Source organism: Melanostigma gelatinosum, assembly GCF_949748355.1.
Source record: "Melanostigma gelatinosum genome assembly, chromosome: 16".
Lineage (NCBI taxonomy): Eukaryota > Metazoa > Chordata > Actinopteri > Perciformes > Zoarcidae > Melanostigma > Melanostigma gelatinosum.
The window spans coordinates 19384181-19402018 of NC_136649.1; the positions used below are offsets into that span (position 1 = coordinate 19384181).

The 17838-nt window shown below is 44.1% G+C and overlaps 1 protein-coding gene across 1 annotated transcript in view; it reads right to left on the bottom strand.

Moving 5' to 3' along the window:
- Positions 1–17838, bottom strand: part of pacs2 (phosphofurin acidic cluster sorting protein 2) — a 44315-nt gene that overhangs the window by 7405 nt on the left and 19072 nt on the right. Inside the window, exons 2-16 of the mRNA XM_079286163.1 lie at positions 8363–8450; positions 7665–7844; positions 7036–7161; positions 5268–5430; positions 4908–4981; positions 4622–4702; positions 3793–3852; positions 3546–3697; positions 2667–2757; positions 2100–2171; positions 1631–1755; positions 1179–1311; positions 831–935; positions 408–514; positions 115–269 (exon numbers count right to left, since the gene is read on the bottom strand). Of these exons, the coding sequence (XP_079142289.1) occupies positions 115–269; positions 408–514; positions 831–935; positions 1179–1311; positions 1631–1755; positions 2100–2171; positions 2667–2757; positions 3546–3697; positions 3793–3852; positions 4622–4702; positions 4908–4981; positions 5268–5430; positions 7036–7161; positions 7665–7844; positions 8363–8450 (1712 nt within the window). The remainder of the gene's footprint in view (positions 1–114; positions 270–407; positions 515–830; positions 936–1178; positions 1312–1630; positions 1756–2099; positions 2172–2666; positions 2758–3545; positions 3698–3792; positions 3853–4621; positions 4703–4907; positions 4982–5267; positions 5431–7035; positions 7162–7664; positions 7845–8362; positions 8451–17838) is intronic.

The following is a 17838-nucleotide window of genomic DNA, read 5'->3' on the forward strand; positions in this document are numbered from 1 at the left end:
GAACTACAGCATTTTAATTTAGCTGAATTTTAATCTGACAATCATGTACTCATGTTTGAACATATGTAGCACCTTTAAATACAACAACAAACGTAGCGTTAGGCTGCTACTAACCAAGAGGGATGATAAGGAACCTCATGTAGCCGAGCCAGTCAGGGGTCTTATGGGAAAGGTGGTCCACGAAAAGCCTCAGAACAGCACTGAGGTAGTGCTGCGCTCCGGCCACTGCGATCTTTATGGGAATGGGCGTCTGGGAGTTACAGTTGCAACTAAAGAAAATAAATAGAAGGCGTACAGTTTCACAATCAACAACACCAAATTTGGTCAACAGCTTTTGTGAGAAAAAGCGAAAATACACGATGGCAAAAGACAGACAAAGAAAGTCAGCGTGTGAGAGGTTCACTTACAATCTCTGTATGCGGGAGACAATAGTGTTGAACGCAGCTTGGATGTCGGCCGTGGTGCAGGTGCAGACCACGGGTAGGTGGTGGTTTTGCAGCATATCTGAGAGATACTGAGCGGGAAGGAGAGGAAGAGTCAGATGTAGGGTTGTATTTTATAGAGAGTTTTGTTTGTTTTCCCAGTCTACTGGTATTTGTAATTTGCTTGGGAATATCTGCCTCTTATTTTCCTTTATTACTGCTAATGTACTGCATCTTATGCCAACAATGTTTTTAAATCTTTAATTCCTGTTTTCGACGCCGTGTGTGCTGCACTGTTGTCGTTTGTTGCGTCTCGTCCTTGCTAAAATAAAAATTGTCTATCCCACAGCTCGACTGGTAAATGATGAAAAGCAAGTGTTTCAAGCTGGTCGTGCAGGTGTTTCTCACCTGGCCTTGCCAGTCCGACGTGTTGATGAGGATGATGCTGTCGGGGAGGTGGTTATCAGACACCAGGATGTGGTTGAGTTGGTCATACACTGTCTTTCTTGGAATCTACGACGGAAAAATAAGAAACCTTAAAATGAGGACCCGTATATTAAAAGGGGACCATAAAATATGTTTGGTGAAATGAAGAACAAAGAGTGAACACAACTTTAAAGTGACCGAGTTGTTTTAAGCTGAATCTATAAGACATCATGGAGCGTAAAGAGGCTACGCTTGTGATAATAACTGGTATTTTATGTTCCATAGAAAGTACAATATCTTTTGGGTTCTCCGGCAGCTCCCTCGTCCTACCTGTAGGTGGCAGCACGTGTCCAGGGACCGCTCGTTGTCCAGGCTGTTGGCCCTTTCGTTCTGCGGCCTGCTGGGCTGGCGCTCCTTCAGCGACGTGCTCCTGCCTCGCCTCCCTGCCAACTTCGGTTCCTGCCTGAAAAAAAACAGCAGAGGAAGAGAGGTGGAGGAGTGGAGTGCCAGAAGCAGAGGCTGTGACGTAATGGTCAACGACTCGAAGCATAAACCCTGTTCTGATCTGGAGGAGATGATTACAGGAAGCAACACAACCACTCATATCAATAACAATAAAAATGTATTTTCTATTTTCCCTTTTAAAAGACCCAAGTGGTGCATCTGTCATGTTCTTCTCTGTGACTTTCCATCATAAAGATTTCTGTCAGCTTTAAAAACCATCCTGCAGATGTAAATCAATGATTTAAAGGAGTGGATCACCGATGTTTATGTATTTCTACCTGTTGGATGAAATGATTAGGGACTCCGTCTTGGTCATTTTGCCACTCGGTGGCAGTCGCTCTAGAAATGTGTCCATGTTGTCCATCTCCAGCTCTGTGGTCGGAGTCACCGCCTCGGGCTGCTCCTGAGAGAAAGCAAAGAGAGAGAGAGAGAGAGAAACAAGCAGCAGGGTTTATGACTCCAGAGCTGACAGACGTGTTTATGCATTTATGCTTTTCAAATCAAACACTTGTTCACACAATAAATGTGTCAACTGTCCCTGAGGATTTGAGTTGTTACTCATTATGATTTACTCTAATTGGGTCAGGGTTTCTGCACACTTAAACAGTAACAGCAAAGATGTCTCTCTCTCTCTCTCTCATATACACACGGTAAGCTGGCAGGTAGTAAACATGAAACCAAGCTGTTGCTTAGCAATGCCATTCAGTCAAAACCCTCTCCTGAGCAGCTTGAAGAGTTGAAACTCACAAAGGAGACGTTATCAGACACACCGTCCTCTGGAAACTTGGCCCCGGCACACTTGGTTTTATCCGGGTCGATCTGGAATGAGACGGGGAGAAGAACAATAAACATCACCTGGTTTGGATGGAGCCCCAGGAACTTTGATTTCACATGAAGAATTGTTTCATTCAACATCAACGTGATGGTTTGTTGGTTCAACAGGAAGCCCAACAGTTTCATAAACAAACTCACTTTATAACTGGTTTAAACCTGCGAGACTGATGGGAAAATCTGACTTTTACTCTTCTGTACTTCGCTAAAAGACGCCCTTAAGCAGGATAATTGACGTCTTTCTGCTCCAGTGCGTTTGCTCATCGGCTATCGGTGCAGTTCAGTGGTTACGCTGGTCGGCCTCCAGATGTTTCATTGTGGCACAAGCGAACCAGTTTGGGAGGCAAACAAAGTGTGATATCATGTGAAATGAACTGAAGTTGCATGTTCTAATCACGCAGAAGGAAATCCCTGCTGAATTCATTCAGGATTGTTTCAAACGTTGTGTTAATCGCTGTGCTGTCGCAGTGACTTCGCTCTCACCGGGCTCGGAGGCTCCCGGTGGCTCCGGATGCTGTGGATGCTGCCGATCTCCGTCTGAGAGCTGGAGAGGGACAGACCCTCGAAATATGGCCTGAAACACAAGAAACAATCTGGACTGAAGTACAGAAAACGAATCGGTTTGTGTCAACATGACTATTGACTGATATGAGGAGTCTCCTCCGGGGTCAAAAAATAACATGTACAGTCAATGACGGCACGCTGAACTCTACCAAGACCAATCTTTCACTTTACGCTTTGATTTGTTTTTTTTGTCACCCTGCATTTTATATTAATGCAGTTGTATCACGTCTTCTTCGACGCTCGAGGAACTTTTCTTGGCAGAAAGACAGGAAGGTTAATTAAATAAGATTAATTCAATAGAATTAACAGCGAAAAATACAGCTTATAATAGAGCGTGACCCACACAGGGGACTAAACATCTGTTTTCTTTTTTATAGATTACAATGGGAAACTAAACAGCTGGAGGACTCTTTTAAGTTTAAGTCTGTTTTAATGAAGTGTCCCATTATCTAAAAGTTGATTCACAGAGTTTCCTGCCCTGCAAAGTATTAAAACCTAGAGGAAACCCTGACAGGAAACCCTGAAGTTATTTTAAAACAGTGACACTAAAATGTCATTGCCACAGAACATTAGTGCAACATATTGGTAGAGATGTCAGCATCAACAGACCTGGTTGTGAGCAGTTTCATTCAGGAACTACAGGTGAAAGTAAATAGCAGGTCCTCTTTTTTAGGAATTTCAGTGTTACAATACAATTCAGACTTTTTGTGAAGCATTTTTTTTATTTGGCCTGCAGTGCCCCACACTGTATACTTGAAGTATAAATAAACAAAAACATTACTGGTGAGAAACACTCACTTGAGTTTGGGTTTTGGTGTGCTGAGGACGCTGTCGTCGTCGTCCAGCTCCGGGCCGCTGTCACTCGGGTTCTCAAACTCTATGCTATCCAGGTCCAGGTCCTCCTCCACCTCAGGGGTTGGCTCTGCAGGGTCCTGCTCCGAGTCCAGCACCTTCACAAACACACACACACACACACACACACACAGACATTAACATGTTGAGTAGCTCAGCAGTTCCACAGTAGAGGCCACACAGAAACACTCACCTCATCTGAAACTCTGAAGCGCTTCAGAAGAGCCACCACGCGCTGCTTAAAGTTCTGCTGCTAAAACACAGGAGAGCAAACACACAACCAGCAGTCAGTCTGAGAAGCAGTTGTGATTTACGTCAGCGCTCTCAGCTCTCAGTCCAGTCATTTTACCAGCAGTAGATGCACTTGCAGTTTTGGCTGGGTATCGATTTCGCTGCGTGTGCTCGTGTAAATCAATAATCAAGCAACATCGTGCCTCATCTGCTGTCTGAGGCTTTCATCTCCTGCTACTGTTTACTGAGCTCTATGAAGCCACATCACCCACGAGCAAAAACACATTCAGACTGGAGCATTAAACTCTTTGAAAGTTTCAATATGACTTGACCATCTGCGAAGGAATAAATGTAAATAAGTGGCGTTTATTTCAGAAGAGTGTTCAACTGTAGTGATATATACATTTATGTATTTCATACTTTGGGATGGTGGGAAGCTATCAAGTATTTTCAAATTAAAAGGCTCAAGTCCAAGTGGAGTCATGACTGAATGGTGTTAAAATCAAAGTCTAGCTGCAAGTCTTTATGATTCAAGTCAAATCTAAAGTCATCAAATTTGTGACTGGAGTTTTACTGAAGTCCAAGTCACGTGACTCAAGTCCACACCTCTGCTGCCAAGTGGTAACTTTCCCTGGGCAAGAAATTGGCCAAACCACCAGTTTTACCACCATGAAACTGAAGGTCCCTGTGTGGGTTCACTGCATAGTCGCTGTCTTGGTTTTCCCTGTAGGTAGGGATGCTCAAACCAAAAGTATTGTTTCTTTATCTTATATCTGGGCCTCGTCTCTTACTCTGGTGATGGAGGGGGTCCTCACAATCGACCTCCTCTGCTTCTTTGGCTTTCTCACATCGTACTCGTCATCCTCCAGATCCTGAAAAACAAGACACAAATAAAGTTCAGCCTGAAGATACATTATTTACACGTGTCTGTCTTGAAGTTTTACTCAACAAATTAGGCAGCGCAAGAACAGATGGGCTCAATTATTAGCCGACTTGACTAGGATGAGGTTAATTGATTCTAATTGCATCACGACCCTTAAAAGTCTGCTTGCCTCAATGACGTCGAGGCCGACTCACCTGAACCTGCACGGCGTCGTCGCTGGCCTCCTGCTCCGAGGAGAAGCTCTCGTACTCTTCCTCTGAGTAGTTATCTAAAGCGGAGGACAAGTAGGACGATTAAAGGCCGGAGTGAAGAAGACGCCTCATACATATTTCAAAGACCCTTTTTAAATTTGACACACAGCCATGGCTCTGAATGAACATGATGTACAAACAGTGCACTGTATGCTACCTGCATTTAAACCGCTTTCTTTCTTAGAGAGAGAAAAAACAGCCTGATCCGTGCCCCGCGTAGCACATCGAGCATATTCGGCGATTACGATGGCTTCCTGCCGCGTTAACCTCGGAGCACCGTGGGTAATGAGAGGCAAAGTGTACCGGAGCATTTGGTCTTCTGTCCTCCCTGCAGGGCCGCCTCCTCGTGGTCTATTGGCTGACTGGACAGGGAAAAGATCCAGATCTCGGCCACCTTCCCCAGCAGGTCTTTCTGGTTGCTGCAGAGAGGCAGAACCTGGCCTCCCTCTGTCGGGTGCTGCATCACCTGGTGAGAGAGAGGAGAGGCAGAAACATGAGAGAGAGGAGGAAATGTAGGGGGAGGAATGTTTCACTTCAGTGACCTGAGCTCACTTCTCAGTTGTTTTCATTCAAGAAATATCCACCCTTTAGAGACATTAAAACTGTTGAAGTTCTATGCTTTAGGACCTTATGTCATGCATGAAAGGCAGAAATACAAAGGTCTCCTCCTGCAGTAAACTCTATAAACCATCATGGATTGCAGGCCCAGAGAGTGTGCGTTACATTTTTCGTAAGTCGACAATCCTGTAAAGTTGTCCTTAATTCAGTGTATATTGTTTGTCATCCTGATTGCCTGTGCTTTCATTATATTATTTATTTGCATATTTATTGCATGTCCAGGGAGAGGGACCCGTCATCTGTTGCTCTTCCTGAGGTTTCTTTATTTTCCCTGTTAAATGGTGTTTTGGGGGAGATTTTAACATCTCTGAAACGAAGGTCTGAGGACAGAGGATGATGTACGCTGTGCAGCAAATTTGTGATTTGTGATACGAGGCTCTAAAAGTAACATTTACTTGACTACAGGCTGCTTCTTTTACCGTATCTACACAAACCTACACATTCACACCTGGGAGCTGCTCAGCAGAACCACCCACCGGCTTTTCTTCTGTTTAAAAACTGAGGCTCCACTAAAGCAGGTGAGTGTTTTTGCCCAACAGCATCTATGCAGTGCTCACTGAGCGTCATTCATGCTGGACATAGACTCCAGGTCACTTCAGGACAGGACCGCCTCAAACCTGGAAGAGTCTCTCTGCTCCAGTGAGACCAAGTCAGCCTTTAGCTGTTTACACTGTATCTTGTGTGGCATGTTGTGTTACAGCCTCGTTGAATCCTTGAGTTGAAAAAGTGAGAACCATTTCTTTCTTGTTGTAAAGTAGCTTCAGCGCTCTGTTTTTTTGTTTCTTTTCCTCACAGGCGCCGAAATGTTTTCTTTTTCGTACGTCAGCGGCTGAGATGTGACCTTGATAAGCTCCACTGAGCTTTGTGAGCCAAATGCGAACTCCTGAGTGAGCATCATGCGCACTGAGACTAAGATATTCATCTGAAGGGAGACTTATTCTTGGTTACTTAAAACACAAGGATCAAGCAGACAACGGAGGAGTTTGTTCTTAACAAGGGAGCTTTCTTCACTTCTTTAAGGAGAAGTTGAAAAAACAAAAAGCAGGTTTGTACCGAGATGGAGAGAAATTATCTGAAGCCTTTCAAAGACAGAGCTATTATTTTCCAGACTAATTAAAGGGAAAAGGGACTTTTTTAAGACAGCTTTTCAAAGAGCCACGAGTTAAGTACACGAGGCACAGCCAATCCCCCCCCCCCCCGGTGAAGATGAGGAGGACAAAGTCTCCTAATGTCAACCTGCAGCTTCAACATCCACCATTTTCTCATTATATTTCCTCGAACAGCCTGTTAGAGCTGATGCACCTTTGAGCTTCCTCCTCTCCACTTCAAGACTCAACAGAAAAGTGTGGCTGAGGCGACCTTGCTGTCCTCTACACGCCATACAGACAGTATTACCCGCCATCAGCCAACACGAACACGGACGCAGGTTTGATGCGGCGCGGTCAAACTGTACCTCGGCCATGTCAATAGATCCCACTGCCAGAGTCTTGTAGCCCAAGATAGTTCGGTTCTTGTATCTCTTCCGTCTTTGCAGCATGATCTGCAGCTTGTTTCCTTCTCGTTTTAAGAAGTGAGGGTACTGAAGGAGAGGAAACAGGAAAAAAGAAGACCTGGAATTGAACTGCTAGCTTTTTACAAATATTTACATCTATATATATATATATATATATATATATATATATATATATATATATATATATAGATATAAATATCCCTGTGTGACTATCGAGTGACTATCGAGTGACTATCGACTGACTAGCACCGTCGGTTTGGATCTTTTTAATGGATTTGCAATAACTATAAATATAGATTATTACCACTTATCTTGGGGTCCTTTGTGCACACACAAAAGCAGATTCAGTGTTGCAGCAGAAATTGACATGCAAGTTTGAGCTGTTGCCATGGCAACAGGTGTAATGAAACTCATCCCACACATACTTAACTCTGTAAGATCTCACCTGAATGAGAAAAAAACCCCATCAAATAAAGAACAAAAACATATTGCTAGATGGTTGTTGTTTTTTAAGCAGCCTACGATGTTTATTTTGAACCGAACATCAGCGTGGGGATTTTGTTTTTTACCTGCAGCGAAAAGGTGAGAGCCGGGGGGGGGGGGGAGATCAGCCTCCACAGGACGGCCTGCCCTACGGGGGGGGGGGGGGGGGTGGGGGGGGGGGGGGGTGGGGGGTTGGTGGGGGGTGCTGGGGGGGGGGGGGGGGGGGGCAGCACTATCTCATGGGACCTCAAGATCCGTTTGGAGCCCTGTAAAATAAACGGTTGGTGTTTAATTCAGTGGGAGCTCTTCCCCTGGGATCATTGTGCATCTCTGCTGGTGGGTTTCAACAGTGCGAGGAATACTCAAGAGGACTCACACATATTAAAACAAGTGGAACATTTGAACCTCATGTGCTTCACAGTGATGATGTACAAATTCACAAAGCAAAACTATTTTACAGTATACGTTTGATGCATTTTACCTATTTTCTGCTCAGTAACTGGATTATTGTCAAAGTTAGGTTACGGTTACAAGAGAACATTTCTTAAACAACAGACATAACTGCATATGATGTTCAGTATACTGGATTACATCTCAAACAAGTGCCTTACAGCTTGCCTTGAAGGTAGAAAAAGAAAACATGGATTTAAAACAGTCAACAATAAAACATAAACCATTATGACCCTTCAATCTTCTGCCCTTCATCAGGGACTGAGATTTAAAGGACCGGGGGACATATCATGATGGATGTTTGTTTGTGCATGTCTGTCTGTGTGCAACATACCTGGATTTTAACCGCGATGACCACCGAGATCAGCTCTTTATCAAGTTCCCTCATCACAACCAGCTTCTTCACAGTCAGACTGCACAACCTGAAGTGAGAGAGAGAGATGCAGAAAAAACCGTGGATTCATTCAACAGTTCACAACTCAGCAAACACAGCGTGTCATCAGTAAATCAACAGGTTTAATGTGCAGGTGTGGTAACCTCACTAACACAGCAGGTGTTAATTTGACGCTTCTGCGCAGTTGTGCAGATGTGTTTTACCAGAGCCGACCGATGCGTTGGCTCGGCTGATATTAACAGCTTATCACAGATGTATTGATATCTGTGGAGCCTGATGAATCAAAAGAAATGAAAGGACAGAAATGCCTGAAGTATGTTTGAGGTAATTCAGATGTTACGTCGTGTAGTTTGTCCAACAGAGAGCACTGACACATTCATTTTCTAACTGTAAAATGTCAGCGGTTAAATCCGTAAACAAACTTCCTGTTGTCTTTGAATTTCAGTTTGTGTATTAAAGGAAACGAGAGATATAACATATTTCAATGATGAAATTAAAAAGGTACTAGTGGGTGGATTTATCTAAAAATCCAGAGTGAACTGTGCTCTTTATTTATATACAATATTGTAATTAAACATTATGACCTTTAGGTTATGAGGCAGCCAGTGGGCCACCTTTAAAAAACTAAAACTAAACTGGTCACTGGAGCGACGGCGGAAGAACTGGCCACAGACCAGAAACATTTCTAACTTCCTGCACTTGTTAGACTATCTCAATGTGAACTGAGCTAAATCATCTGTTACCATCACTTTGTCTGAGTGGTCCAGCAGACGGGCCTGAATAGAGACATTGAAGCAGGATGGTGGCGTAGCAGCCGTGAAGGGGGGTATTGTTAGCACAACATGGTGGTGGTGGTAGGAGGGGGGGGGGGGGGGGGGGGGGGGCTGCTTTAACAAGCTTGTCACGATTGTTTTGAGACACTTCCTCAAAAGACGAAAGGCTTTTTTGAGGCCGTCTTTGGTTCCTTTGACTGAAACATTCAGGAGAAGCTGCTCTGAAGAGGCTCACAATCTGGAGGCCCAGTCACACCATTCATCATCCAGCTCTGCTTGGGCTTCTTTTTAACGGTGGAATGACATCACTCCTAAATTATTCTAGGGGCACAGCTACACGCCGTTGGATGTCGTTCAACAGTGAAAGTTTCTTGTCACACAGAGCTGTGGCTCAAAACTGCCACGAGTGCCGGAGGAGAAAGAAACGTTCTCGGCGCTGAGCGGAGAGAGGCCACATCAATACACCAATATCCCCCGTCATTTAGTGAGCGGACTGCGGAGTTGACCGTGCGTGTAATTCAACTTCACTGGAGGCAAAACACTGACGGACACTAAAGAAACCAGCAGCACCAATAAGTCGAGAGGCTTTCAGTGTGCTGAGTGACATAACGCTGCACGTCTCTGCATGAATCAGCCTCGAGAGACGGCGAAATATCGAGACGCAGGGAGAAGAAGCGATGACAATGGCAGGTTTGAAGAAGCCCCCCCCCCCCTCCTCCGGTAGGCTGAATAATGAAGACCTTTCTCTTCTTCAGCCAAGCCCAAGAAATCTCAAGCACAATGGACACAAGCCAATGAAGGCCGGCATTGTCTTCTGCTCTGGCCCAGACAATACCCAGTATTCTTGTTACTCGCGTTTTGTATTCTACCCCATTGGTTCCAGAGCCCACAGCACCATCTATTTCAGATATGCTATAGGTGGCTGGATGTTGGTTTGCGTTGGTGGCCAAATGATATCTGCCACGCAGACTGCTCTGCTGAGAAGTCACATTTTCATCCCCCACAATGGATTTGTCATACAAGTGCTGTGTGTGCGCTGCGGTAGCTCGTCTGCCCAAAAGGAACAGCACTGAAATGATATTTCTAATAAAACACCACTTCATTTGTAAGAGCATCTGTGCTGACCCATTTCACTTTGGTTGGTGACATAAAATCCTGAGATAGAGTGGGGGGGATTTTTATTTTTTTTATGGACACACCGGTAACATTTTCCCAAGAAATGTTGTTTTGTCTCATAATAAAAATCTATTGATTTCCAGGGTTTCATAAGATCTTCTGTTGAAAAAGGCTTTCTGAAAGGATTTGCCATATTTTCAAAGCGTCGGTACACTTCAAACAAAGCACTTGCGGATCGTCCGACAGCGTTTGAAACACGCTTTTCAACTGCGGGACCAGGTGGGGTCTGCAGCCGACACTTTTCAGACTTTTTAATAACTTTTTGACACAAAAAAAAAGACAAAAGATTGGCCTTGTGAAAACAGACAGGGTTTGAGTTTATCTCTCAAGCTCTCCCTTTTTTCATTCTTCACACGAATGAGTGCAACACCACAAATGCCTTCAAGGACAGAATGAAGTATAAACACTTGGTAGGTATACAAACACTGAATCACACATATCCAGAAGTTATTCAAGACACTCCGCACACATTTTCTCGGAACAAATGCAAATGGAGGCCGGCAATTTTTTAATCCGGAGGGTGAAAATCCCCCAGCAGAAGAATAACTTGTGCTAAAACCCACTAATGTCTGTCCATCATCTCCCACAAATACACAGACGACACAGATGGACGGGTAATGTCAGGACGGTTTTGCTTGCACTGCTCTCGAACAGATCGCTCAACGGCTGCACTGAGCTGGAATGATAATGCACCCAGAGATGGGGACTCGAGTCTGCGACCTGGACTCGAGTCGCACACACGGCGACTTGAGAGGTGACTTGCTGCCACCGTCTGCGGTTAAACAGAGAGAAAGACAACGTTTATTGTGTAGTTTACAGGTGTATTGGATTACCATAACACTGGAGGGATGTGTTCATTTACATTTTAGTAACACATTTCATTGGCTGGAGACCCAGTGTGATTGTACAATACGGTTGTCCCCGTTACCCCGAGTAACGTTTTTTAGTTGTAGTTCCGTTCTGCTCTCAGAACGCTGCGTTTCTACGTTGTACATGTATTCAACATTACAATTCAAAATACATGTATCGACTTTAAAAGAAAGCCTTCATCATGTGTGTGTTTTGTCATATTGAATTGTAATAGTTTAAAGGGATCAAATACCAAACAACGAATCAATGCTGATGCTGTTTGCTCATAGATAAAGGAGTGGTGATATTACAGTGGCGTGCCTGCTTTGAATCTCTTAGATACAGCTGTGCAGCGTTCTTAGCAGACCGGATGGCATGCAGCAGACGATAGAAAGCTCATTACAAACTTAAGAGACTCGTGAGCATCTACACACTAGGACTGTACATCACGCCTTCTGTTGACATCAATGGAGTCACTCCGCCGACAACATCACATATGCATAGAGAGAAGAGTGGGTTTACATCCTTTTAACATCTGGAATGTGTCTCAAAAACATCTGGCGGTGAGAAGTTATCAGCAGTACGTGAACCTCCTCTCCGTTCCTTCTTTGATACACAAAGAATGACACATCAGAACAATGCAGTCAAGTGCTGCGCTTTCACTCGACATCTGCTGCCCTTTCACACTCTGAGCTGAAGTGGAGGCGGACTCGCTCGGGCTAATGCATTTGTGCAACTGAGCTTCTGTCTGTGTGTTCACGGACACACAGGCAGACACACAGCGGCTGTTTTGGCGCTGCAGCAAAGCAACCGGTTCCCTGCTCTGTCCCCTCGCAGACTGTGGTCTGCTGAAACACACGGCCCGCCGCCTGTAGCGGGGCCCTGCCAGATCCTGATCCAGTGGCCCGCTCAGCACAGATGCTCTGGCAAAAACAAAAAGAGGGGGGGGGGGGGGGGGACAGGCCCAGTAGGGCGCTGTGATAGCACAGTCACAATCACTCCATCTGCCGCGAACAACACACCAACAGGAATTTGTTTTGGTGTCACTGATGCAGAGACGGGTGAACACAACGTGCTGCAAACACACAGCAGAGGGAACACAGGGTGTAGATCGCAGACGCGTCAGTTCTGCTGTGCTGATCGCCAATCTTGTTCATTGTAAAGAAAACCGTAAGATGGATGGAAGCTAAACATAACGTAATGAGTCTCTGCTACTTTACTGCTATCGCACCTGCTGCTGTTCCCACTGTAGCTAACTTTTAGAAGTACTGATTATCTTCTTGTGCATCTTTATACTTCCACGCCACTAAGGGGAATATGGTTTCTTTTTTTTAATGGTTCCACCACATCAATCAAATGCTTTGAGAAAAGCCACTAATTCTACTTTAAGTGGCGGAATGTAACAACAGGTAAAACAGGTCATTTGACGCCTTATCAAACAATCAAACTTTAAAATCAATATGAAAACTAACAGGCAACCAGAGTAAAGGTTTTGAAACAGGGTTAGGATTAGAAGGCAAACAGCTGCTTTGACAATTTGAAATGACGACTCATCTCTGGATCGTCAACTCTTGATGTGCAACATGCTGAAAGAAAATGTCACAATCTGGCTGAAAACAAGAAGAGCCATGATCAGCAGAGAGGAGGAGGTGCAGGCTTGGGTTACAGGAGGTGACACCCTACACCTGACTCTGACCCGTGAACATTCACACTCATTGATTTGTTTGTCTCTTGACATGCTGACACTCGAGGAACACGGATAATAACATTAGATCTCAAGACAGACAAGATCTTAAAACTATTGGACTTAATTGTAAGAAAGCTTTTCTATTTCTGGGTGCGTTTTATTCTGTTTTCATTAACAGCTAACATTTACTGATTTCTTGACATCGCTACTGTAAATGTGAAACATTGTCGATATTATTTAAATATCTAAATTTAAAATCTAGAACTGCTTTCCGTGAGGTTGCAACAGAGTGAGGTCAGAGAGGAGAAAAGAGATGTCGACATTGTGGAGGTCGGATGACATAAACATCTCAGGTTCAGTTTCTGGATTTGTTCCTTCTGTCGATAGGAGAGTCCGGCAACCGAACACTGGGAGCCCCGCTGCACCGCGCAGCACGCTGCATCCATAATGAGATTTACATACTTCACACTGCCACTTCCTGCTCTTCTGCCCCGGGCCTCACCCACACACAGAGGCTCTCAAAATAGATGCTTGGACACCATGTAAGAATTGAGTTAATAGCGTATCAGATGTCATGAGAGGAGCGATCGGAGGGCTTTTATTTGATACTCGAATGAACGATGGGTATTCCGCCTGAAGATGGAGAAATGTTCAAGACATTTGAGCGAAAAAAGTGATTTGAAAAAGCGTCATTATTAAGCTAAAGAAGTAGAAATAAGTCTGCACTTCTAAATTCTAAAGTGATGATACTAAGTGTTACCCAACAGCAGCAATACTGTTTGTTTGAGTTTGAAGCTCAGACCACAGAGCAAAGGATGAACCAGAGGATTCAGATTCAGAACTGTTCATTGCCATGTACGTTACACATACAATGAGTTTGGCTCGGTGAATGGTGCATACCAATAAACACAGTGCAATTATACGAGAATGGAATGTATATTTCCATATGCATTCTTTTTGATCACATGTCACGCTGGGACAGAGTTCAGAGTTGTTAATTAAAGTCACGTCCCTCAACTGTAGTGCTCTGTAGTATTGAGGGACAGTCGGTGTGCTGCTTTGGTGCCGGTATAGAGAAACTGCAATTCAGCGAGGAAAAAAAGAGCTTTCAATATCATCCTAAGAGATGGGATACGTCTCTGAAAGGAAATCCAATTTTCTGAATCTGCTGAATTGAAATTGGATTCAGGCCGACACTGGAATGTTCAACAACACTTCAAGGCTGAGCAGCAGGAGATGAAAATCATTTCAGAGCAGAGCAGTCATGACCCTCCTGACCCTCCAGCGCTCCCTCTTCTTTCACAAACCTCAGCCTGGCTGAGCTGGCAGAGAAGATTATTATACTTTGGCACTTTTTCCGCAACTTCACTGTTATTGTTCTGTCCTGAATCTGACATCTGATCTGGACTTGTTCAATCGTGTAAAATGTGTCTTGAGTGTTTCCTGAGAGTCCGATTTTATATTCAATGTCCACAGTTTGTACTGTCTGGCATCAATTGTTTATGTTTTGGCATATCTTAATCCACATTATTTCAGCTCTTTCCCAAAGCAGGCAACCTGGTGAAATGACAGTAAGTTTTGCATTTAGCTTTTTCAATTATTCCCCAGTATGTTCAGTGGTCTGGTGACTGTGGAGAAAAAGTCAGCACTCACTGCTCTTTCCTAGATTACACACAGTGAACTGGCATGGCTTTCGATCCATGTTTGGGATGCATAGTTTTCCCTTCAGCTGTAAGCCAGATTTGGGTGTAATTTGGTACAATTCGTCCATGCTAACTTCAGCATGCTACGATGCTAAACGACACACGAATGCTGCTCAATGCAAACATGTTACCCACCAAGCTAAAGCAGACGATAGCTGATGGGTTTTGAGATTGCATTTCGGTCAATGCACTCCACTTCTTTTAATGAGTGAGCTTTAAAAAATGTTTTAACTGTGGACAGATCGCCAGGTTTGTTCCTCGTCTTTATGCTAAGCTAAGCTACTGCCTCCTAACTCATACTTAATGCAGAGACCTGAGATTGATATCAAACTTCTTATCCAACTCTACTTCTTTAGACGGAGCAAACTTCTGTTTTCTGTCGCTCAGAGGTTCTAAACTTTTACTCATTTGGATCTTCTCCTGGATTCACACCAGCGACCTCTGGGTCACTTCGACGTGACCACACCACACAGGCCGGCTGAGTCCAGATCAAACCAAGAAGAGCACAAGGATCTGATTACCTCTAATATTTGAAACACAAGACTAGCAGTAATTCGACAGATGCTGCACATAAAGCAGTCACAAAAACAAACACACACACACACACACACACACACACACACACACACACACACACACACACACACACACACACACACACACACACACACACACACACACACACACACACACACACACACACACACACACACACAACCCATACATGAACTCAGCACTGATGGGAAAGGCTTTGGGCGCTTTGGGATTTGTTAATGTGACGCAAACAAATGATTGGGTCCAAACTGACCACTATTGGTTTGCTGCTCACATACTGCATTCATTTCCAGGGTTGCCATGGAAATTCTATATTCTCCTTCTCTGATGTAGGTTAACCATCAGTTATGTATAAAGCAGAGCGTAGTCAGACAGTGTGTGTGAGTGGCTGAATCTGTTTATAGGCTGGAATGCATTAAGAGTGGACTTGATGTGCATCATATTGATGCACTTCTTCTGTTCTGACATCAACAGTCTCAGTCAGGAGAGCTGAAGCATCAATGGCTCAGCTCAACAGAGTCACGCGCTTCACCAACACGTGTATCCGTTTCATGTCGTCGCTTTTTCTTTTTACGGTTTCTCTTTTTGCAGTCTAACTGCAACAAACTGACATCAATCGCCAAAGTAATTCATTTGGAAACTGCAATTTTATTCCGTCTGTGTTTACAAAAAAGATGACGGACTTCCGAAAGCTCTGCGATTGCAAAAATAATTATACAGCTCAGCGGCAAAAATATGGAAACCCCAGTTCAGTATGGCATTGGAGTGACTGTGGCCCAAGGTTGATGGACGGATGCTTCATTCCCAAAGCTGTTCAAAGAAACTGCTGCTGTGTTTGGCATGTAAGTAATGACATTTCCCTTCAATGTTCCTCGAACTCTGCCTGGATTACTCTTTCAGTATGACGATGGCAAACATGGTGCAGAAAGTACCAGTACCCGAGAGGAGGCACGAAGACCAGAAATGGATACGTCACTCACCATTACGTCGCTCCCTCTGGCCTGTACATTTGTAACCGTGTACAACAACAAAAACGTGTCCAATTCCGGTTTCATTGTCTCATGTTGTTCGTAATGCTGGGCATTCCTTAGACCAGACAATCGTCCAAATATCAACAGTCCTGTTGTAACGTTTCTGTTAATGTTTCCACTGAAGACTCTGTTGGTGGTTATTAACTAGGACAGGAAAGGTTCTCTGCTGTTTTTACTCCCTGAAGTCTATTTTTACATGAATGTCTTCCTGTTTCAGTTTGGGTTTGACAATCTCTTTTTGAATGCTTGTGATTGAACACAATGATAAAATTGAGATTTTGTTATTTTAGGCTGCCTTGAAACAGCAGATGGAAATTAGCCTCTCTGGCTAACTCTGGCTCACTTACAGTGCAACTGGTGATTAGTGTGCATTGTCCCTGAAAAATAAATAAATAAATAGGAGAGAGTGGGATGCGTTTGTTGTTTATATGTGTTTAAATGAAACATCTGCTGTGTGTGTTTATCCATTCTCTAATCTGACATCTGCAAATAATCATGTTTAGTATTCAACATCATCTCCCTGACCCGGCCTAGACCCGCCCCTCATGCAGCTCATATTTTTCCCAGTTGCATTAATGTTGGATGAGCTGAAGTGACCTAAATTCTCACATCTCTGGGGGTTCTGGAAAACCAGCAACCCCTCTCTCTCTGTCCATCTTTTTCTCTCTCTCTCTCTGTCAGTCTGATTCAAACTCTCACTTTGTGACTCACTAAGAAACAACGTGAAAACAAGCCTTCAGAGACACTTTGAAAACAACTCCTCAGCTGCAGAAAGTTTACTTGATTTAAAGAGACGCCATTTTCTGAAAGACTAAGCGGAAACTCTGCAGCTCTGCAGGAAGAAGTACTTTACTGTCAGACCACAGATCCTTCACCTGTCAGTGAACTAAACATGTCACATGGGAGGTGCCACTGGCACCCATAGAGGCCTTGGGGAACAAAAAAAATAGTATTTTTAGTATATAGTGTACTTTCTCTATTGCATATAAACTTTCTGTAGAGATGCAAACAAATGATAGGCTTCATAAACCTTTCTACAGCCCTTGTAAGAGCTGCCGAACATTCACGATGTGATTTTAATTGCTGCGTGTTCGTCTCTCCATCGAGGTGTGCAGTCCGTTCATCTGTGTCTCCCTCTCTGGTGAGGCAACATGGCCTCTTCCTCGCAACCTGTCAAACCTAACAGTGAGATTTTGGTGAGGAGACATCTCGCACCTGTCGCACACTTTGCTGTAGACATACAGTGTGCATGTAAATACTGACAGGAGATCTTTGTGGGTGCTTTGAGATCAAAGAGGGTAGAGGAAGAAGAAGCAGCGCACGACAGGCCCACACTGAAACCTGAGGCGCAAACATTAGAGGAATATTGCATTCCAGATATTTAAATACCCCCCTATGCGCACACACACACACACACACACATCTTTAAACGTCAGCGCTTGTGGCAACCCACTCTAAAAACGCTTCACACACACCCAGGCTGGAATGACCGACATGCCATACCAACACCTTCTGTAACACCGCAGTCATCGTTTTCTCCACCGCACGTCTCAGACAGAGGATGAAGTTATAAACAAGACGCACGAGTGACTTCTTTCTTTCAAGACATTTCTGCTTTGTCGAGCATTTCAGAGTGAAGAGA